General features: G+C 34.5%; 2 protein-coding genes across 2 annotated transcripts in view; one reads left to right on the top strand and one right to left on the bottom strand.

Moving 5' to 3' along the window:
- The window catches only part of LOC138316737 (CD109 antigen-like), a 491,941-nt gene that overhangs the window by 234,067 nt on the left and 230,694 nt on the right, over positions 1-27,180 (top strand). The gene's annotated exons all lie outside the window — the stretch shown is intronic.
- Positions 2,848-27,180, bottom strand: part of LOC138316027 (FMRFamide receptor-like) — an 86,308-nt gene continuing 61,975 nt past the window's right edge. The window contains exons 2-3 of the mRNA XM_069257499.1: positions 8,719-8,865; positions 2,848-4,196 (exon numbers count right to left, since the gene is read on the bottom strand). Coding sequence (XP_069113600.1) covers positions 3,002-4,084 — 1,083 coding nt within the window. The 5' untranslated portion in view covers positions 4,085-4,196; positions 8,719-8,865 and the 3' untranslated portion in view covers positions 2,848-3,001. The remainder of the gene's footprint in view (positions 4,197-8,718; positions 8,866-27,180) is intronic.

Raw genomic sequence — 27,180 nt, forward strand, 5'->3', positions numbered from 1 at the left:
TATAGTACATGTCATACATTATGTGTACTATAGTACATGTCATACATTATGTGTACTATAGTACATGTCATACATTATGTGTACTATAGTACATGTCATACATTATGTGTTCTAAGTACATGTCATACATTATGTGTACTATACTACATGTCATACATTATGTGTACTATAGTACATGTCATACATTATGTGCACTATAGTACATGTCATATATTATGTGTACTATAGTACATGTCATACATTATGTGTACTATAGTACATGTCATACATTATGTGTACTATAGTACATGTCATACATTATGTATACTATAGCACATGTCATATATTATGTGTACTTAAGTACATGTCATATATTATGTGTACTATTGTACATGTCATGCATTATGTGTACTATAGTACATGTCATACATTATGTGTACTATAGTACAAGTCATACATTATGTGTACTATAGTACATGTCATACATTATGTGTACTATAGTACATGTCATACATTATGTGTACTATAGTACATATAGTGTCATACATTATGTGTACTATAGTACATGTCATACATTATGTGCACTATAGTACATGTCATACATTATGTGTACTATAGTACATGTCATACATTATGTGTACTATAGTACATGTCATACATTATGTGTACTATAGTACATGTCATACATTATGTGTACTATAGTACATGTCATACATTATGTGTACTATAGTACATGTCATATATTATGTGTACTATTGTACATGTCATGCATTATGTGTACTATAGTACATGTCATACATTATGTGTACTATAGTACATGTCATACATTATGTGTACTATAGTACATGTCATACATTATGTGTACTATAGTACATGTCATATATTATGTGTACTATAGTACATGTCATACATTATGTGTACTATAGTACATGTCATACATTATGTGTACTATAGTACATGTCATGCATTATGTGTACTATAGTACATGTAATACATTATGTGTACTATAGTACATGTCATATATTATGTGTACTATAGTACATGTCATACATTATGTGTACTATAGTACATGTCATACATTATGTGTACTATAGTACATGTCATTCATTATATGTACTATAGTACATGTCATACATTATGTGTACTATAGTACATGTCATATCACATTATGTGTACTATAGTACATGTCATACATTATGTGTACTATAGTACATGTCATTCATTATGTGTACTATAGTACATGTCATACATTATGTGTACTATAGTACAATGTCATACATTTTCTGTTCTAAAGTACATGTCATACATAATCTGTACTATAGTACATGTCATACATTTTGTGTTCTAAAGTACATGTCATACATTATGTGTACTATTGTACATGCCATACATTATGTGTACTATAGTACATGTCATACATTATGTGTACTATAGTACATGTCATACATTATGTGTACTATAGTACATGTCATACATTATGTGCACTATAGTACATGTCATACATTATGTGTACTATAGTACATGTCATTCATTATATGTACTATAGTACATGTCATACATTATGTGTACTATAGTACATGTCATACATTATGTGTACTACACTACATGTCATACATTATGTGTACTATAGTACATGTCATACATTATGTACTATGTACACTATAGTACATGTCATATATTATGTGTACTATAGTACATGTCATACATTATAAGTACATGTACTATGTGTACTATAGTACATGTCATACATTTTGTGTTCTAAAGTACAATGTCATACATTATGTGTACTAAAGTACATGTCATACATTATGTGTACTATACACTACATGTCATACATTATGTGTACTATAGTACATGTCATACATTATGTGTACTATAGTACATGTCATATCATTATGTGTACTATAGTACATGTCATACATTATGTGTACTATAGTACATGTCATACATTATGTGTACTATAGTACATGTCATACATTATGTGTACTATCATGTACATGTGTATTGTACATACATTATGTGTACTATAGTACATGTCATACATTATGTGTACTATAGTACATGTCATACATTATGTGTACTATAGTACATGTCATACATTATGTGTACTATAGTACATGTCATACATTATGTGTACTATAGTACATGTCATACATTATGTGTACTATAGTACATGTCATACATTATGTGTACTATAGTACATGTCATACATTATGTGTACTATAGTACATGTCATACATTATGTGTACTATAGTACATGTCATACATTATGTGTACTATAGTACATGTCATACATTATGTGTACTATAGTACATGTCATACATTATGTGTACTATAGTACATGTCATATATTATAGTGTACAATATAGTACATGTCATACATTATGTGTACTATAGTACATGTCATACATTATGTGTACTATAGTACATGTCATACATTATGTGTACTATAGTACATGTCATACATTATGTGTACTATAGTACATGTCATACATTATGTGTACTATAGTACATGTCATACATTATGTGTACTATAGTACATGTCATACATTATGTGTACTAAAGTAACATGTCATACATTATGTGTACTATAGTACATGTCATAACATTATGTGTACTATAGTACATGTCATACATTATGTGTACTATAGTACAATGTCATACATTATGTGTACTATAGTACATGTCATACATTATGTGTACTATAGTACATGTCATACATTATGTGTACTATAGTACATGTCATACATTATGTGTACTATAGTACATGTCATACATTATGTGTACTATAGTACATGTCATATTAGATATGTGACAGATGCTTCGACAAACTCCTCTGTCTGGATAAATGAAACCTATTGCATGGTATTGATGGTGTGATTCTCTCTATTGGTTATATATACGATATGTAAATTAGCCTCCAATCCACACTTTGTTGTCCTATTGATTCACTAGAATGGTGCCATCTCTTTTGACAAGCTTTATACTGAGGCCAACAAAAATTAGAATTTTCTGCCCCAAATCATGGTCCTTGGAGTGGTTGTTTGCTACAGTCTGTCATACTGAATTTATAAGAGTCTCTGCGATTGTTGTACCAATCGCAGCACAGGATGTGACGGAGTGTTTTACGGAAATACGGGCTGATGATACAATACAGGACAAAGTTCACCGAGAAGTTCACAGACTGCATAAAGTTCATGACCACTTCGATAGCCTTGTAGGTGGCGTCACTGTCACTTTTGGTGATCTGAGCGATGTGCAGAACAATTTCAGAGGGCGCCACGAGTATAAAAAACATGACGACGATGACAATGAGTGTTATTGTCAGTGTATTGCTAGAATCCTTGGGGTCCTCTTCACAGTGAAATTTTTGACGTAGTTTGTACGATTTATGAATTTTGTAACATATGCAGATATTGAACCCTATTAGTAGAATGAGAGGGATGAAGTTACCAACAATAGCCCAGAGTACTCGGTAGCCATCGTCCAACATGTTACTGTTACACAATGGCACTTGTATCAAGTGATATACTTTTGAGGTCATATTTTCACACATAACTTCATGGATTTGATATCGCCACAGAACAGGAATATTAAATGCCACCGACACCAAGTAAACAAGAACAATGATCAACTTTGTTTTACTCAAAGTCATTAATAGTTTACTGTTAAGTGGATGACAAATTGCAATATACCTTTCCGTTGCCATAGTTACTGTCAGCCAGGTGCTTGACATAATAAACACATTTATGACTGCTGTGGAATACATCCCATAATATAAAATGAAGCCTTTAGTTTTGTAATATTCACCTGTTGGTAGAAATGTTGTTGGAAAGGCGAATACACAAAACATTAAATCCGACAAAGCCAAACCAATGAGACACACATAAGCAGCCTGTTCTACTGTCCGATAGGATTTCTGTAATTTTCGACGTGTAAGAATTGTCAGGTTTAAAATATTTCCCACAATGCCAAACAAACAAACTACAGGAAGGCCATAGTTATAGAAGACATTGCTGATATCTTTGAGGACTCGTTTCTGTGCCTCTGTAAAGTTAACAGGGGGAGCTAATCCTGACTCGTTTCCTATCGGAACACACTCCATATTGGAACTCTTCACTATTTGGAGATAAGAAATTACATCACAGGAGACAATCGAACCATCATCAGGAAAAATGTGATCCTTCTTTATTCATTCAAGTAGGAGTGGAGATAATCTGGAAAATGAAGGTTAAACAATTAAGTTTTTTTAGTGTCTAGTTGCAATTTGACACTAAATGACAATACCAAAACATACTAAAAACTCCAAAACATAATACTCAGGTTTGAAATGAAAGCCTATCTGAATCTTGTGAATAATTCTTAAGTTAAGACCAACATGTGCATTTGCATCTCAGTTTTTAGTTCACCTGGCCTGAAGGGCGACTGAGCGTATGTCATGGCGGGTTGTCCATCGGCCATCGTCTGTCGGTCGGTCTGTCCGTCAACATTTCCTTTAAATTGCTACTAGTCATAGAGTTCTAAATGGATTGCAACCAAATTTGGCCAGAAACATTGTTTTGGGAAGGGGAATAGTGTTTGTATAAATTTTAGCTCTGACCCCCAGGGGGCAGGAGGGGTGGGGCCCAATAGGGGAAATAGAGGTAAATCATTTAAATAGCTAATTGTCATAAATTTCTACATGGATTGTAAGCAAATTTGACCATAAACATCCTTGGGGAAAGGGAGATAGAGATTGTATAAATTTTGGCTCTGACTCCCCGGGGGCAAGAGGGGTGGGGCCTGATAGGGGAAATAGAGGTAAATATTTAAATTCATTTAGAAAAGAAACAATGAACCTTTATTGAGAACATAACTTGACATTACAAACCAGGTGAGCGATATAGGCCCTCGGGGCCTCTTGTTAGCTCACCTGGCCCAAAGGGCCGGTGAGCTTATGTCATGGCGCGGCGTCCGTCGTCCGTCCGTCCGTCCGTCAACATTTCCTTTAAATCGCTACTAGTCATAGAGTTCTGCATGGATTGTAACCAAATTTGGCCACAAACATCCTTGGGGGAGGGGAAACAGAACTTGTATAAATTTTGGCTCTGTCCCCCCCGGGGCAGGAGGGGCGGGGCCCAATAGGGGAAATAGAGGTAAATCCTATAAATCGCTGCTTGTCCTAGAGTTCTGCATGGATTGTAACCAAATTTGACCACAAACATCCTTTGGGGAGGGGGAACAGAACTTGTATAAATTTTGGCTCTGACCCCCCGGGGCAGGAGGGGCGGGGCCCAATAGGGGTAATAGAGGTAAATCCTTTAAATTGCTACTTGTCATAGAGCTCTGAATGGAATGTAACCAAATTTGGCCACAAACATCCTTTGGGGAAGGGGAACAGAACTTGTATAAATTTTGGCTCTGGTCCCCCGGGGGCAGGAGGGGCGGGGCCCAATAGGGGTAATAGAGGTAAATCCTTTAAATCGCTACTAGTCATAGAGTTCTACATGAATTGTAACCAAATTCGGCCACAAACATCCTTGGGGGAAGGGGAACAGAACTTGTATAAATTTTGACTCTGGTTCCCCTGGGGGCAGGAGGGGCGGGGCCCAATAGGGGAAATAGAGGTAAATCCTTTAAATCGCTACTAGTCATAGAGTTCTGAATGGAATGTAACCAAATTTGGCCACAAACATCCTTGGGGGAAGGGGAACAGAACTGTATAAATTTTGGCTCTGGTCCCCCGGGTCAGGAGGGGCGGGGCCCAATAGGGGAAATAGAGGTAAATCCTTTAAATCGCTACTAGTCATAGAGTTCTGAATGGAATGTTACTAAATTTGGCCACAAACATCCTTGGGGGAAGGGGAACAGAACTTGTATAAATTTTGGCTCTGATCCCCTGGGGGCAGGAGGGGCGGGGCCCAATAGGGGAAATAGAGGTAAATCCTTTAAATCGCTACTTGTCGTAGAGTTCTGAATGGAATGTAACTAAATTTGGCCACAAACATACTTGGGGGAAGGGGAACAGAACTTGTATAAATTTTGGCTCTGACCCCCCGGGGCAGGAGGGGCGGGGCCCAATAGGGGTAATAGAGGTAAATCCTTGAAATCGCTACTAGTCATAGAGTTCTGAATGGAATGTAACCAACTTTGGCCACAAACATCCTTGGGGGAGGGGGAACAGACCTTGTATAAATTTTGGCTCTGACCCCCTGAGGGCAGGAGGGGCGGGGCCCAATAGGGGAAATAGAGGTAAATCCTTTAAATCTCTACTTGTCCTAGAGTTCTACATGAATTGTAACCAAATTTGGCCACAAACATCCTTGGGGGAAGGGGAACAGAACTTGTATAAATTTTGGCTCTGATCCCCCAGGGGCAGGAGGGGCTTGGCCCAATAGGGGAAATAGAGGTAAATCCTTTAAATCGCTACTAGTCATAAATATTGTAATTAATAATGTATAAATTTTGGCTCTGACCCCCTGGGGGCGGGAGGGATGGGGCCCAATAGGGGATTTAGAGGTTAATATTAAAATTCCTTCAGAAAAGAAACAATGAACCTGTATTCAGAACATTACTTGGCATTACAAACCAGGTGAGCGATACAGGCCCTCTGGGCCTCTTGTTTTTCAAGGTATTTGATCTTACAATGAAATATCTAGAAGCATGTTTGACAGCCTGATATTGGTAGCTATATGAGTTTTAAATGATTTCCGAGTCCCTGGAGTAGAAGTTTATAGAGGTAATCAGCTTTCCTCATCACCTGATATCTGTATTTACAGGTCGAGGTACTTACAAATGTATTGAACAGTTGTCCTCAGCAATGACTGATTTTTTTATCAATGATCTTATTTGTCCATTTAAAGATTTACCATAACAGCGATGGAAATATCTCCGGGCTTGTAATGCTGTGTGCCATCAGAGATTCTCTCTCATTACATTGCTACAAAACTGGTTAGTTTCCATAGATAAATTAATTTAGCTTGACTGTATATGTACATAAATATGGTAACATTTCTGTCACTGTACGCTGTGAAGAAATTATTTTTCCCCATTGTAGAGGAGAACATGGTAATTTGAGGTTTGTCTCAATCTATATGTAATCTGCAGGGCTGGAAAATTATCAGGATGTATACCATATTACAAATTGTCCTGGTGTACCGAGAGTTCAATTATCAGTCAGTCATGTCATATCTAATTTAGACAAAAATTGTTTGGACACTTCGCTCAGATTTTCATAAATGTTTACTTTGTATATCACAGCTATATAAGGTCATTGGCTCTCCTGATTATCGTAACACGATCCTTGATGTATTGATTGAAATTTGATATTGTGTCTGAATGAGGTAGTTATCTCCCCTTGGTGTGACTTATTGGTCGCATTATGGTATTATAAACAGGTCTTTGGTTTACAAAACTGATTGAATCTATCCTGTGTCATCCCTGAAACCTGGATGGGTATAGTCTGTTTTATACATGGATCCCTAACAGTTTCCCTTGTGGAGGATTACAATCCTTTGTGTACCATGTAAAGACTTGTTGTCATTTTGTTATGACAATATTTAAAGTAGCTTTGTCATCTCAACTTACAAAATCTGCAAGATATCTTAATTCTTAGAGCTATATAACCTCAGATTTTAATGTGTTACCCTCAAATGCCCGATCTTGAAGTCTCTTGGACCCTTAAAAAGGTCATCGTGGCAGAGGTCAAGGTCATTGGGTCATCGTCTTTGATTCTAGCATGAAAAAAGTAATGATGTTGTGCGTTTTTCTTAAGTTTATAAGATTCTTTGTAACATTATGAAAGCTGTTCAGAATGTTAAGTGCTGATGACTTCATCCAGAGGAGATCAATATATGTAATAAGTAGGTCGAAAGGACATGTATAGTCAAAGAACAAGGTCATTTGGTTAAATATTTTAGTGAATTTTACCATTTTTATTTTCCTTCATTTCCGAACTGTTTCTTAGAATCAAACAGATTGTTTAAAACATTTCAATTTGCATACTTATGTATTTTACATTGACTTTCCTGCATAGTCTCATACCCTGAAGTGTGTGGGTCAGTCATTTGATTACGCAAATCCTGATCATTACTTGTCAGTATTCTAGCCAATATAGCATAAGAAATGCACATGGTGTATACAGTGCCATTATTTCATTTAAAGATTATGATGAAATGCAATGTAAATATACCATGGTGTCAACCACATTACTAGTTTTAATGTAAAAGATGCAAATTTCCTTGAAATGTTTGCACATTTGAGGATTAATTTTCAGTTTTTTTCTCATTATATAAGCACAGCAGCCTTTGTACCCAATGACCAGTAGCCTAGCTAACTAACACTTGACACCTGGTTATAGCCGGTAACTTGGCTGTTTTTATTATATGTTCAAAAAAAGAGTTCAAAAATATTATCTCGGATTTTGTTCTGTAATCTTAAAATCTTCCATGTACTAACAGAAGAAATGTTTTTGTTTTTTTTATACATTCATTGTTTTGGTGCTGAACATATTAATTAATGCTCTGTTTTATTTACAGGTCCAGTCACCTGAAAAAGTAAGTATTAATTTACTTACCGGTATGTAAGATAACTGGAGATTTATGTTAGAACATTTCAAAATAATTATTTAGAGAAAGAAAAAAAGAGAATAATTTAGCAGAAACATTTATTGTTTATACCAAAGAACAATGAATCCGAGATCCCTTACTATGATGGTTTTAGAACATTTTCTATAGTAAGTAAACAGTAATGATAACTTACCGTGTAGAAAAGTACGATGATGTGTTGATGGACTTGTAATGGAGTGATGGAGAATCGGATTTGGTTGTCACTGACCGAGTGTAATGTAGCCCTCAGCTGTTTACGCATCAATGGTCAAGCCAACTGGTCACGGCTGGATAAGGCGTTCTGTGGAAAGTAGGAAGATAAAAGAAATTTTAAACTGGACATTTCGTAAACAACAACATATATATATACATGTATGTTTCTTAAAAATCTGATTATGAGCGTATCAGATTATTGAGATTCTTTAAGCTTCACCAATATGTGCTGTGTGAGGATTTGAGCTTTAGAAGTGACTATTTCAACAGATTATAACCATTGTATTGAAAAATACACTTTGATTCTATATTCCAAAGACAAAAAGGTCTTGTGTAAATTTCAAACTCAATGATATGATACATTTTAACATCCACAAACATGTAGAGATAGTAGTCATTTCAGTGCAGTATCCAATACATCAAGCTCCAATTTATTGACAGTATGACTCTATTGAATACTGGTTGTAGCCTTAGAAAGTATCGCTAAAGAATTGTCCAAAGCTGTGCTTATTCTACGGTCCTAAAAACAGAATTTTCAGAGATTTATACAACCTGCATACCTTTATGCATTATAGGATTTAAATTACAAAGATTAACTTGCTCCACTGAAAGTCTGGTATAACATATTGTGATATCTGTATACAAGTCTGGTATAGCATATTGTGGTATCTGTATACAAGTCTGCCTATTATCAGGAATTATGGTTATATCAGCCAATGCCAATGAAGTATTACAGTTTCTTCATTATCTGTAATAGAGTTATTGACCAATCATAAGCTCTGTTACATAATGTTTAAATGAAAGTATCTTGGGGGCTTTAGATATAACTGCGTGTCGTTGTAATTCTGGGATCATGAACTTATTGACCTCGGTATGACTTAAAGATAATTTGTGGAGGTGATTATCTGTACTGGCAGGTGAGAATCCAACAGGTTAATCAAAATTTATCTGTGTAGTAGGTCTTGCCTAGCAACTCTCAGATATATAATGATAGTAGGCTTTGTCTGCAGGCTACTCAGATTCACAGATACTGGACACACAGCGAGGTGTCACAGACTACCGTGGAGCATCAACCACTAAAAGTTCATTATTCTATTTCACAAACATAAAACACTGAATTTACAACTTTTCCTTAGGGCTTGTGTTCAAAATTTATGTTTGGTTACCAAGGTTATAAAGGACATTGAGAGAATTAATTGAATTGAGTCTAGTTTACACACTTAGCTTGACATCATTGTTGGGCACCTGCCTCAAAGTTTTCCAAAATCATAAACTGGCTCCAGTACAAGCACATGGTCATCAACGAAATATAAAATCACCACTGCCCTGCCCAGGGCTATAGTTCTATATCAATTTTCACATAAAACTGTCTTTACAATCATGGCTGTGTACTATTTAGAACTGATATTAGCTTTTTAACATGATTAGCGTCATGCACAGAAGATTCACAGCTGCATTTTGAATTGATTATTAAAGGCTGTAATTGAGCAGGGACATCTCTGGTAATACTAGGCTTGATTCATTCTACTTGGGATTCAAGGTCTTTGCAAACATCCATGCTTTTCAGCCCCTGAAATCATTTTAGATTATTGAAAAATTAGCAAAAACATCATGCATAAAAACATGCATGCTCTTGTTTAATGCTGAGGATAAAAACATGCATGCTCTTGTTTAATGCTGAGGATAAAAACATGCATGCTCTTGTTTAATGCTGAGGATAAAAACATGCATGCTCTTGTTTAATGCTGAGGATAAAAAACATGCATGCTCTTGTTTAATGCTGAGGATAAAAACATGCATGCTCTTGTTTAATGCTGAGGATAAAAACATGCATGCTCTTGTTTAATGCTGAGGATAAAAACATGCATGCTCTTGTTTAATGCTGAGGATAAAAACATGCATGCTCTTGTTTAATGCTGAGGATAAAAACATGCATGCTCTTGTTTAATGCTGAGGATAAAAACATGCATGCTCTTGTTTAATGCTGAGGATAAAAACATGCATGCTCTTGTTTAATGCTGAGGATAAAAACATGCATGCTCTTGTTTAATGCTGAGGATAAAAACATGCATGCTCTTGTTTAATGCTGAGGATAAAAACATGCATGCTCTTGTTTAATGCTGAGGATAAAAACATGCATGCTCTTGTTTAATGCTGAGGATAAAAACATGCATGCTCTTGTTTAATGCTGAGGATAAAAACATGCATGCTCTTGTTTAATGCTGAGGATAAAAACATGCATGCTCTTGTTTAATGCTGAGGATAAAAACATGCATGCTCTTGTTTAATGCTGAGGATAAAAACATGCATGCTCTTGTTTAATGCTGAGGATAAAAACATGCATGCTCTTGTTTAATGCTGAGGATAAAAACATGCATGCTCTTGTTTAATGCTGAGGATAAAAACATGCATGCTCTTGTTTAATGCTGAGGATAAAAACATGCATGCTCTTGTTTAATGCTGAGGATAAAAACATGCATGCTCTTGTTTAATGCTGAGGATAAAAACATGCATGCTCTTGTTTAATGCTGAGGATAAAAACATGCATGCTCTTGTTTAATGCTGAGGATAAAAACATGCATGCTCTTGTTTAATGCTGAGGATAAAAACATGCATGCTCTTGTTTAATGCTGAGGATAAAAACATGCATGCTCTTGTTTAATGCTGAGGATAAAAACATGCATGCTCTTGTTTAATGCTGAGGATAAAAACATGCATGCTCTTGTTTAATGCTGAGGATAAAAACATGCATGCTCTTGTTTAATGCTGAGGATAAAAACATGCATGCTCTTGTTTAATGCTGAGGATAAAAACCTGCATGCTCTTGTTTAATGCTGAGGATCAATTGAAAATTCACCGTTTCCTTCTGGAGAACTATTAAGTGATATTTACTGTCAGTCATTATATGTCACTCTCATACCTATACATCTGAGAGCTCCTTGTTTCTAGTTATTGTTTGACAAGCCACAGATAATAATATCATTAGAATGATAGAATGATACAGTTACATGTATAAAGTACATATTACAATGTTAAAACAGATTTAGGTTAACTCTAGTATGTGTCATACATAATCTGTACTATAGTACATGTCATACATTTTCTGTTCTAAAGTACATGTCATACATTATGTGTACTACACTACATGTCATACATTATGTGTACTATAGTACATGTCATACATTATGGGTACTATAGTACATGTCATACATTATGTGTACTATTTTACATGTCATACATTATGTGTACTATAGTACATGTCATACATTATGTGTACTATAGTACATGTCATACATTATGTGTACTATAGTACATGTCATATATTATGTGTACTTAAGTACATGTCATACATTATGTGTACTATAGTACATGTCATACATTATGTGTACTATAGTACATGTCATACATTATGTGTACTATAGTACATGTCATACATTATGTGTACTATAGTACATGTCATACATTATGTGTACTATAGTACATGTCATACATTATGTGTACTATAGTACATGTCATACATTATGTGTACTATAGTACATGTCATTCATTATGTGTACTATAGTACATGTCATACATTATGTGTACTATAGTACATGTCATACATTATGTGTACTATAGTACATGTCATACATTATGTGTACTATAGTACATGTCATACATTATGTGTACTATTGTACATGTCATACATTATGTGTACTATAGTACATGTCATACATTATGTGTACTATAGTACATGTCATGCATTACGTGTACTTAAGTACATGTCATTCATTATGTGTACTATAGTACATGTCATACATTATGTGTACTATAGTACATGTCATACATTATGTGTACTATAGTACATGTCATTCATTATGTGTACTATAGCACATGTCATACATTATGTGTTCTAAAGTACATGTCATACATTATGTGTACTACACTACATGTCATACATTATGTGTACTATAGTACATGTCATACATTATGTGCACTATAGTACATGTCATATATTATGTGTACTATAGTACGTGTCATACATTATGTGTACTATAGTACATGTCATACATTTTGTGTTCTAAAGTACATGTCATACATTATGTGTACTAACACTACATGTCATACATTATGTGTACTATAGTACATGTCATACATTATGTGTACTATAGTACATGTCATACATTATGTGTACTATAGTACGTGTCATACATTATGTGTACTATAGTACATGTCATACATTATGTGTACTATAGTACATGTCATACATTATGTATACTATAGCACATGTCATATATTATGTGTACTTAAGTACATGTCATATATTATGTGTACTATTGTACATGTCATGCATTATGTGTACTATAGTACATGTCATACATTATGTGTACTATAGTACAAGTCATACATTATGTGTACTATAGTACATGTCATACATTATGTGTACTATAGTACATGTCATACATTATGTGTACTATAGTACATGTCATACATTATGTGTACTATAGTACATGTCATACATTATGTGCACTATAGTACATGTCATACATTATGTGTACTATAGTACATGTCATACATTATGTGTACTATAGTACATGTCATACATTATGTGTACTATAGTACATGTCATACATTATGTGTACTATAGTACATGTCATACATTATGTGTACTATTGTACATGTCATACATTATGTGTACTATAGTACATGTCATACATTATGTGTACTATAGTACATGTCATACATTATGTGTACTATAGTACATGTCATACATTATGTGTACTATAGTACATGTCATACATTATGTGTACTATAGTACATGTCATACATTATGTGTACTATAGTACATGTCATACATTATGTGTACTATAGTACATGTCATACATTATGTGTACTATAGTACATGTCATACATTATGTGTACTATAGTACATGTCATACATTATGTGTACTATAGTACATGTCATACATTATGTGTACTATAGTACATGTCATATATTATGTGTACTATAGTACATGTCATACATTATGTGTACTATAGTACATGTCATACATTATGTGTACTATAGTACATGTCATACATTATGTGTACTATAGTACATGTCATACATTATGTGTACTATAGTACATGTCATACATTATGTGTACTATAGTACATGTCATACATTATGTGTACTATAGTACATGTCATACATTATGTGTACTATAGTACATGTCATACATTATGTGTACTATAGTACATGTCATACATTATGTGTACTATAGTACATGTCATACATTTTGTGTTCTAAAGTACATGTCATACATTATGTGTACTACAGTACATGTCATACATTATGTGTACTATAGTACATGTCATACATTATGTGTACTATAGTACATGTCATATATTATGTGTACTATAGTACATGTCATACATTATGTGCACTATAGTACATGTCATATATTATGTGTACTATAGTACATGTCATACATTATGTGTACTATAGTACATGTCATACATTATGTGTACTATAGTACATGTCATACATTATGTGTACTATAGTACATGTCATACATTATGTGTACTATAGTACATGTCATACATTATGTGTACTATAGTACATGTCATACATTATGTGTACTATAGTACATGTCATACATTATGTGTACTATAGTACATGTCATACATTATGTGTACTATAGTACATGTCATACATTATGTGTACTATAGTACATGTCATACATTATGTGTACTATAGTACATGTCATACATTATGTGTACTAAAGTACATGTCATACATTATGTGTACATATAGTACATGTCATACATTATGTGTACTATAGTACATGTCATACATTATGTGTACTATAGTACATGTCATACATTATGTGTACTATAGTACATGTCATACATTATGTGTACTATAGTACATGTCATACATTATGTGTACTATAGTACATGTCATACATTATGTGTACTATAGTACATGTCATACATTATGTGTACTATAGTACATGTCATACATTATGTGTACTATAGTACATGTCATACATTATGTGTACTATAGTACATGTCATACATTATGTGTACTATAGTACATGTCATACATTATGTGTACTATAGTACATGTCATACATTATGTGTACTATAGTACATGTCATACATTATGTGTACTATAGTACATGTCATACATTATGTGTACTATAGTACATGTCATACATTATGTGTACTATAGTACATGTCATACATTATGTGTACTATAGTACATGTCATACATTATGTGTACTATAGTACATGTCATACATTATGTGTACTATAGTACATGTCATACATTATGTGTACTATAGTACATGTCATACATTATGTGTACTATAGTACATGTCATACATTATGTGTACTATAGTACATGTCATACATTATGTGTACTATAGTACATGTCATACATTATGTGTACTATAGTACATGTCATATACATTATGTGTACTATAGTACATGTCATACATTATGTGTACTATAGTACATGTCATACATTATGTGTACTATAGTACATGTCATACATTATGTGTACTATAGTACATGTCATACATTATGTGTACTATAGTACATGTCATACATTATGTGTACTATAGTACATGTCATACATTATGTGTACTATAGTACATGTCATACATTATGTGTACTATAGTACATGTCATACATTATGTGTACTATAGTACATGTCATACATTATGTGTACTATAGTACATGTCATACATTATGTGTACTATAGTACATGTCATACATTATGTGTACTATAGTACATGTCATACATTATGTGTACTATAGTACATGTCATACATTATGTGTACTATAGTACATGTCATACATTATGTGTACTATAGTACATGTCATACATTATGTGTACTATAGTACATGTCATACATTATGTGTACTATAGTACATGTCATACATTATGTGTACTATAGTACATGTCATACATTATGTGTACTATAGTACATGTCATACATTATGTGTACTATAGTACATGTCATACATTATGTGTACTATAGTACATGTCATACATTATGTGTACTATAGTACATGTCATACATTATGTGTACTATAGTACATGTCATATATTATGTGTACTATAGTACATGTCATACATTATGTGTACTATAGTACATGTCATACATTATGTGTACTATAGTACATGTCATACATTATGTGTACTATAGTACATGTCATACATTATGTGTACTATAGTACATGTCATACATTATGTGTACTATAGTACATGTCATACATTATGTGTACTATAGTACATGTCATACATTATGTGTACTATAGTACATGTCATACATTATGTGTACTATAGTACATGTCATACATTATGTGTACTATAGTACATGTCATACATTATGTGTACTATAGTACATGTCATACATTATGTGTACTATAGTACATGTCATACATTATGTGTACTATAGTACATGTCATACATTATGTGTACTATAGTACATGTCATACATTATGTGTACTATAGTACATGTCATACATTATGTGTACTATAGTACATGTCATACATTATGTGTACTATAGTACATGTCATACATTATGTGTACTATAGTACATGTCATACATTATATGTACTATAGTACATGTCATACATTATGTGTACTATAGTACATGTCATACATTATGTGTACTATAGTACATGTCATACATTATGTGTACTATAGTACATGTCATACATTATGTGTACTATAGTACATGTCATACATTATGTGTACTATAGTACATGTCATACATTATGTGTACTATAGTACATGTCATACATTATGTGTACTATAGTACATGTCATACATTATGTGTACTATAGTACATGTCATACATTATGTGTACTATAGTACATGTCATACATTATGTGTACTATAGTACATGTCATACATTATGTGTACTATAGTACATGTCATACATTATGTGTACTATAGTACATGTCATACATTATGTGTACTATAGTACATGTCATACATTATGTGTACTATAGTACATGTCATACATTATGTGTACTATAGTACATGTCATACATTATGTGTACTATAGTACATGTCATACATTATGTGTACTATAGTACATGTCATACATTATGTGTACTATAGTACATGTCATACATTATGTGTACTATAGTACATGTCATACATTATGTGTACTATAGTACATGTCATACATTATGTGTACTATAGTACATGTCATACATTATGTGTACTATAGTACATGTCATACATTATGTGTACTATAGTACATGCCATACATTATGTGTACTATAGTACATGTCATACATTATGTGTACTATAGTACATGTCATACATTATGTGTACTATGTACATGTCATACATTATGTGTACTATAGTACATGTCATACATTATGTGTACTATAGTACATGTCATACATTATGTGTACTATAGTACATGTCATACATTATGTGTACTATAGTACATGTCATACATTATGTGTACTATAGTACATGTCATACATTATGTGTACTATAGTACATGTCATACATTATGTGTACTATAGTACATGTCATACATTATGTGTACTATAGTACATGTCATACATTATGTGTACTATAGTACATGTCATACATTATGTGTACTATAGTACATGTCATACATTATGTGTACTATAGTACATGTCATACATTATGTGTACTATAGTACATGTCATACATTATGTGTACTATATAGTACATGTCATACATTATGTGTACTATAGTACATGTCATACATTATGTGTACTATAGTACATGTCATACATTATGTGTACTATAGTACATGTCATACATTATGTGTACTATAGTACATGTCATACATTATGTGTACTATAGTACATGTCATACATTATGTGTACTATAGTACATGTCATACATTATGTGTACTATAGTACATGTCATACATTATGTGTACTATAGTACATGTCATACATTATGTGTACTATAGTACATGTCATACATTATGTGTACTATAGTACATGTCATACATTATGTGTACTATAGTACATGTCATACATTATGTGTACTATAGTACATGTCATACATTATGTGTACTATAGTACATGTCATACATTATGTGCACTATAGTACATGTCATACATTATGTGTACTATAGTACATGTCATACATTATGTGTACTATAGTACATGTCATACATTATGTGTACTATAGTACATGTCATACATTATGTGTACTATAGTACATGTCATACATTATGTGTACTATTGTACATGTCATACATTATGTGTACTATAGTACATGTCATACATTATGTGTACTATAGTACATGTCATACATTATGTGTACTATAGTACATGTCATACATTATGTGTACTATAGTACATGTCATACATTATGTGTACTATAGTACATGTCATACATTATGTGTACTATTGTACATGTCATACATTATGTGTACATGTCATACATTATGTGTACTATAGTACATGTCATACATTATGTGTACTATAGTACATGTCATACATTATGTGTACTATAGTACATGTCATACATTATGTGTACTATAGTACATGTCATACATTATGTGTACTATAGTACATGTCATACATTATGTGTACTATAGTACATGTCATACATTATGTGTACTATAGTACATGTCATACATTATGTGTACTATAGTACATGTCATACATTATGTGTACTATAGTACATGTCATACATTATGTGTACTATAGTACATGTCATACATTATGTGTACTATAGTACATGTCATACATTATGTGTACTATAGTACATGTCATACATTATGTGTACTATAGTACATGTCATACATTATGTGTTACTATAGTACATGTCATACATTATGTGTACTATAGTACATGTCATACATTATGTGTACTATAGTACATGTCATACATTATGTGTACTATAGTACATGTCATACATTATGTGTACTATAGTACATGTCATACATTATGTGTACTATAGTACATGTCATACATTATGTGTACTATAGTACATGTCATACATTATGTGTACTATAGTACATGTCATACATTATGTGTACTATAGTACATGTCATACATTATGTGTACTATAGTAAAATGTCACTACATTATGTGTACTATAGTACATGTCATACATTATGTGTACTATAGTACATGTCATACATTATGTGTACTATAGTACATGTCATACATTATGTGTACTATAGTACATGTCATACATTATGTGTACTATTGTACATGCCATACATTATGTGTACTATAGTACATGTCATATATTATGTGTACTATAGTACATGTCATACATTATGTGTACTATAGTACATGTCATACATTATGTGTACTATAGTACATGTCATACATTATGTGTACTATAGTACATGCCATACATTATGTGTACTATTGTACATGTCCATACATTATGTGTACTTTAGTATGTGTCATACATTATGTGTACTATAGTACATGTCATACATTATGTGTACTATAGTACATGTCATACATTATGTGTACTATAGTACATGTCATACATTATGTGTACTATAGTACATGTCATACATTATGTGTACTATAGTACATGCCATACATTATGTGTACTATAGTACATGTCATACATTATGTGTACTATAGTACATGTCATACATTATGTGTACTATAGTACATGTCATACATTATGTGTACTATAGTACATGTCATACATTATGTGTACTATAGTACATGTCATACATTATGTGTACTTTAGTACATGCCATACATTATGTGTACTATTTTACATGTCATACATTATGTGCACTATAGTACATGTCATACATTATGTGTACTATAGTACATGTCATACATTATGTGTACTATAGTACATGTCATACATTATGTGTACTATAGTACATGTCATACATTATGTGTACTATAGTACATGCCATACATTATGTGTACTATAGTACATGTCATACATTATGTGTACTATAGTACATGTCATACATTATGTGCACTATAGTACATGTCATACATTATGTGCACTATAGTACATGTCATACATTATGTGTACTATAGTACATGTCATACATTATGTGTACTATAGTACATGTCATACATTATGTGTACTATAGTACATGTCATACATTATGTGTACTATAGTACATGTCATATATTATGTGTACTATTGTACATGTCATGCATTATGTGTACTATAGTACATGTCATACATTATGTGCACTATAGTACATGTCATACATTATGTGTACTATAGTACATGTCATACATTATGTGTACTATAGTACATGTCATACATTATGTGTACTATAGTACATGTCATACATTATGGGTACTATAGTACATGCCATACATTATGTGTACTATTGTACATGTCATACATTATGGGTACTATAGTACATGCCATACATTATGTGCACTATAGTACATGTCATACATTATGTGCACTATAGTACATGTCATACATTATGTGTACTATAGTACATGTCATACATTATGTGTACTATAGTACATGTCATACATTATGTGTACTATAGTACATGTCATACATTATGTGTACTATAGTACATGTCATATATTATGTGTACTATTGTACATGTCAGGCATTATGTGTACTATAGTACATGTCATACATTATGTGCACTATAGTACATGTCATACATTATGTGTACTATAGTACATGCCATACATTATGTGTACTATAGTACATGTCATACATTATGTGTACTATAGTACATGTCATACATTATGTGTACTTTAGTACATGTCATACATTATGTGTACTTTAGTACATGCCATACATTATGTGTACTATTTTACATGTCATACATTATGTGCACTATAGTACATGTCATACATTATGTGTACTATAGTACATGCCATACATTATGTGCACTATAGTACATGTCATACATTATGTGTACTATAGTACATGTCATATATTATGTGTACTATAGTACATGTCATACATTATGTGTACTATAGTACATGTCATACATTATGTGTACTATAGTACATGTCATACATTATGTGCAATATAGTACATGTCATACATTATGTGCAATATAGTACATGTCATACATTATGTTTACTATAGTACATGTCATACATTATGTGTACTATAGTACATGTCATACATTATGTGTACTATAGTACATGTCATACATTATGTGTACTATAGTACATGTCATATATTATGTGTACTATAGTACATGCCATACATTATATGTACTATAGTACATGTCATACATTATGTGTACTATAGTACATGTCATACATTATGTGTACTATAGTACATGTCATACATTATGTGTACTATAGTACATGTCATACATTATGTGTACTATAGTACATGTCATACATTATGTGTACTATAGTACATGTCATACATTATGTGTACTATAGTACATGTCATATATTATATGCACTATAGTACATGCCATACATTATGTGTACTATAGTACATGTCATACATTATGTGCACTATAGTACATGTCATACATTATGTGTACTATAGTACATGTCATACATTATGTGTACTATAGTACATGTCATACATTATGTGTACTTTAGTACATGCCATACATTATGTGTACTATTTTACATGTCATACATTATGTGCACTATAGTACATGTCATACATTATGTGTACTATAGTACATGCCATACATTATGTGCACTATAGTACATGTCATACATTATGTGTACTATAGTACATGTCATATATTATGTGTACTATAGTACATGCCATACATTATGTGTACTATAGTACATGTCATACATTATGTGCACTATAGTACATGTCATACATTATGTGTACTATTGTACATGTCATACATTATGTGTACTATTGTACATGTCATATATTATGTGTACTATAGTACATGTCAAACATTATGTGTACTATAGTACATGTCATATATTATGTGTACTATAGTACATGTCATATATTATGTGTACTATAGTACTTGTCATACATTATGTGTACTATAGTACATATCATAAATTATGTGTACTTTAGTATATGTCATACATTTTGTGTACTTTTGCTGGTTTTGTTTGACTGAGTACAAACCATTCGGCTGTAAATTAAGAAGAATCCTAAGCCAGTGGGTTTGAACTGACAACTCTTCCACTGTTAATTTAAGAGCTGAATAAGATTTTCTAAAAATGAAATGAAGTTGACCTGCCAGCTTATTTTTACATAATTTGGTTTGGAAGAACTCATTGTAAGAGAGTAAATTAGATTCTGATCCTGAGGCTGTTTGATAGGTATAGGTTTCAGTCCCAGCTACAAATCACTCTAGTTAGATGATTCAAACACCTGTACCAATGATAAAGGTACAGTGTACCTATTTTTTTCTGGTTTAAAGTATAATTGCATGATCACACCAAACTCTGAGTGGCAGCAGTATAATCTGTCACACCCACCCTCTGAGAGACAAAAGTATAATCTGTCACACCCATCCTCTGAGGGTCAGCAGTATAATCTGTCACACCCAGCCTCTGAGGGGCAGCAGTATAATCTATCACACCCATCCTCTGAGGGGCAGCAGTATAATCTGTCACACCCAGCCTCTGAGAGTCAACAGTATAATCTGTCACACCCAGCCTCTGAGGGGCAGCAGTATAATCTGTCACACCCAACCTCTGAGAGGCAGCAGTATAATCTGTCACACCCATCCTCTGAGAGGCAGCAGTATAATCTGTCACACCCAGCCTCTGAGAGTCAACAGTATAATCTGTCACACCCAGCCTCTGAGGGGCAGCAGTATAATCTGTCACACCCAACCTCTGAGAGGCAGCAGTATAATCTGTCACACCCAGCCTCTGAGAGTCAACAGTATAATCTGTCACACCCATCCTCTGAGGGGCAGCAGTATAATCTGTCACACCCATCCTCTGAGAGACAAAAGTATAATATTCACACCCAACCTCTGAGGGGCAGCAGTATAATCTGTCACACCCATCCTCTGAGGGTCAGCAGTATAATCTGTCACACCCAGCCTCTGAGAGTCAACAGTATAATCTGTCACACCCATCCTCTGAGGGTCAGCAGTATATTCTGTCACACCCAGCCTCTGAGGGGCAGCAGTATAATCTATCACACCCATCCTCTGAGAGGCAGCAGTATAATCTGTCACACCCAGCCTCTGAGAGTCAACAGTATAATCTGTCACACCCAGCCTCTGAGGGGCAGCAGTATAATCTGTCACACCCAACCTCTGAGAGGCAGCAGTATAATCTGTCACACCCAGCCTCTGAGAGTCAACAGTATAATCTGTCACACCCATCCTCTGAGGGGCAGCAGTATAATCTGTCACACCCAGCCTCTGAGGGGCAGCAGTATAATCTGTCACACCCATCCTCTGAGGGGCAGCAGTATAATCTGTCACACCCAACCTGTGAGGGGCAGCAGTATAATATGTCACACCCATCCTCTGAGAGGCAAAAGTATAATCTGTCACACCCATCCTCTGAGGGGCAGCAGTATAATCTGTCACACCCATCCTCTGAGGGGCAGCAGTATAATCTGTCACACCCATCCTCTGAGGGGCAGCAGTATAATCTGTCACACCCATCCTCTGAGAGGCAGCTGTATAATCTGTCACACCTATCCTCTGAGAGTCAACTAAAATAATCTGTCACAGCCAACCTCTGAGACTCAACAATATAATCTGTCACACCAAGCCTCTGAGGGGCAACAGCATAATCTGTCACACTCATCCTCTGAGGGGCAGCAGTATAATCTGTCACATCCATCCTCTGAGGGGCAGCAGTGTAATTTGTCACACCCACCCTCTGAGGGGCAACAGTATAATCTGTCATACCCATCCTCTGAGGGGCAGCAGTATAATCTGTCACATCCATCCTCTGAGAGACAACAGTATAATCTGTCACACCCATCCTCCGAGGGGCAGCATTATAATCTGTCACACCCATCCTCTGAGAGGCAAAATTTCAATATTCACACCCATCCCCTGAGGGGTAGCAGTATAATCTGTCACACCCATCCTCTGAGGGGCAGCAGTATAATCTGTCACACCCAACCTCTGAGGGGCAGCAGTATAATCTCTCACACCCACTCTCTGAGAGTCAACAGTATAATCTGTCACACCCATCCTCTGAGGGGCAGCAGTATAATCTGTCACACCCATCCTCTGAGGGGCAGCAGTATAATCTGTCACACCCATCCTCTGAGAGGCAGCAGTATAATCTGTTACACCTATCCTCTGAGAGCCAACAGTATAATCTGTCACAGCCATCCTCTGAGAGTCAACAATATAATCTGTCACACCAAGCCTCTGAGGGGCAACAGCATAATCTGTCACACCCATCCCCTGAGGGGCAGCAGTATAATCTGTCACATCCATCCTCTGAGAGGCAGCAGTATAATCTGTCACACCCAGCCTCTGAGGGGCAACAGTATAATCTGTCACACCCATCCTCTGAGGGGCAGCAGTATAATCTGTCACATCCATCCTCTGAGAGACAACAGTATAATCTGTCACACCCATCCTCTGAGGGGCAGCAGTATAATCTGTCACATCCATCCTCTGAGGGGCAGCAGTATAATTTGTCACACCCACCCTCTGAGGGGCAACAGTATAATCTGTCATACCCATCCTCTGAGGGGCAGCAGTATTATCTGTCACACCCAACCTCTGAGGGGCAGCAGTATAATCTGTCACACCCAACCTCTGAGGGGCAGCAGTATAATCTGTCACACCCATCCTCTGAGAGGCAAAAGTATAATCTGTCACATTCACACACAACCTCTGAGGGGCAGCAGTATAATCTGTCACACCCATCCTCTGAGAGGCAAAAGTATAATATTCACACCCAACCTCTGAGGGGCAGCAGTATAATCTGTCACACCCATCCTTTGAGGGGCAGCAGTATAATCTGTCACACCCAACCTTTGAGGAACAGCAGTATAATCTGTCACACCCACCCTCTGAGAGTCAGCAGTATAATCTGTCACTCCCAACCTGTGAGATCCAGCAGTGTACTGACTGACATTATCAAATAGCTATGACAGATTCGTTAATTACCATTCTATAAACCAAGTTCTAACTGGACTGAGCAGGCCATAATCACTGGCTCCCAAACCACTGACCAATATTGTGTTCCATTCCTTAATTTGTCACTTTGGCTGTCTGTTGCAATATTATAATGACCATTACTCAAAATAAAACTTAGAGGTGTTGTTAATGTTTAAGAACATTTGAATCTTTGATTTTGAATTGAATTGGTATGTCACTACACTTCAGTTACCAAAATTAAACAGAAAAGAAGAAACAATTATGGGGAAAGATAGTTAAACAAATCAATGGAAAATGTTCAGGTCTGCCTATATGATAACAAAAAAATTAAGTTGCAGCAGCGAGAAGCAGAATCAATGAAGTGTTTTCACGTCCTAGTTTCAATGTCTCCATGATGGGACTTTTTCTGAAGTCTGGTTGGCTGTTGTAAACCAGACAAAGAATTCATCTCTCTGTAGCTTTATATGTTAATGGGAAAGTTATAGTAGATTAGTTAGTGCATGCTTGATCTCTACACACGGTATTCAGTATTCATCTTTGTGAGAAAGACACAAGGATCTGTATACCCCACTTAACATATACCAGACTCTCTGTTCTCCTGCTTAGAGCTCAGCATTTCAGGGTGTGGGGGCAACTTGCTCATCCATTAAAATCTGTATGATATAAACCTATTTGGTACTGATGTCTTTGGACAAACTTGCGTGCTTAGCCTCTTATATAACCTATATATTGCTGGGTGTCTTGGACGACACTCTGACAAAGTAGCAATTTAAATGTAACATTAGCTATTTCAGAGACAAATTTATGACAAACATACTCATACAACAAGTAGGCTAGTCTCAACCTTAGCTGTTTTTTGGTAATTAAAAGTTTGCAGATGTCTGGTATGCAACTTTGCCCACCATTTTTGTATTCAACTTTGCCCAACCTTACTGGTATTCAACTTTGCCCAGCATTACTTGTATTCAACTTTGCCCAGTATTAGTGGTATTCAACTTTGCCCAGCATTAGTGGTATTCAACTTTGCCCAGCATTAGTGGTATTCAACTTTGCCCAGCATTGTTGGTATTCAACTTGCCCAACATTACTGGTATTCAACTTTGCCCAACATTACTGGTATTCAACTTTGCCCAGCATTAGTGGTATTCAACTTTGTTCAACATTTCTGGTATTCAACTTTGCCCAGCATTACTTGTATTCAACTTTGCCCAGCATTAGTGGTATTCAATTTTGCCTAAGATTACTGGTATTCAACTTTGCCCAGCATTAGTGGTATTCAACTTTGCCCAGCATTACTTATATTCAACTTTGCCCAGTATTAGTGGTATTCATCTTTGCCAAACATTACTGGTATTCAACTTTCCTCAACCTTACTGGTATTCAACTTTGCCCAACATTACTGGTATTCAACTTTCCTCAACCTTGCTGGTATTCAACTTTCCCCAACTTCACTGGTATTCAACTTTGCCCAACCTTACTGGTATTCAACTTTGCCCAACATTACTGGTATTCAACTTTGCCCAACATTACTGATATTCAACTTTACCCAACCTTACTGGTATCATCTTTGCGCAACCTTACTGGTGTTCAATTTTGCCCAACCCAACTGGTATTCAACTTTCCTCAACCTTACTGGTATTCAACTTTACCCAACCTTACAGGTATTCAGCTTTACTCAACCTTACTGGTATTCAACTTTGCTCAACCTTACTGGTATTTTACTTTGCCCAACGTTACTGGTATTCAACTTTCCTCAACCTTGCTGGTATTCAACTTTCTCCAACTTCACTGGTATTCAACTTTGCCCAACCTTACTGGTATTCAACATTGCCAAACCTTACTGGTATTCAACTTTGCCCAACATTACTGATATTCAACTTTACCCAACCTTACTGGTATCATCTTTGCGCAACCTTACTGGTGTTCAATTTTGCCCAACCCAACTGGTATTCAACTTTCCTCAACATTACTGGTATTCAACTTAACCCAACCTTACTGGTATTCAGCTTTACCCAACCTTACTGGTATTCATCTTTGCTCAACCTTACTGGTATTTTACTTTGCCCAACATTACTGGTATCATCTTTGCCCAACCTAACTGATATTATCCTTTGCCCAACCTAACTGATATTAACCTTTGCCCAACCTAACTGATATTCAACTTTGTTCAATTTTACTGATAGAATGCTTAGTACAGTATAAATGCTTTTAGTGTTGATTTTCAGTTTGAAGTTTATCCTATTGGTTAACTCTTAATTTATTTCATAAAAATGAAGATAAATGCTCTGCAAAACAATATAGGGGAAATTTAATCTACCCTGGTAATACTAAAGAACTACCAGATGACAATTTTCACTTGTTCTTAACTTAACATTTGATCTCTTTCCCAATAATATTAACACCACTG

The sequence above is a fragment of the Argopecten irradians genome, chromosome 2 (assembly GCF_041381155.1).
Source record: "Argopecten irradians isolate NY chromosome 2, Ai_NY, whole genome shotgun sequence".
Taxonomy (NCBI): Eukaryota; Metazoa; Mollusca; class Bivalvia; order Pectinida; family Pectinidae; genus Argopecten; species Argopecten irradians.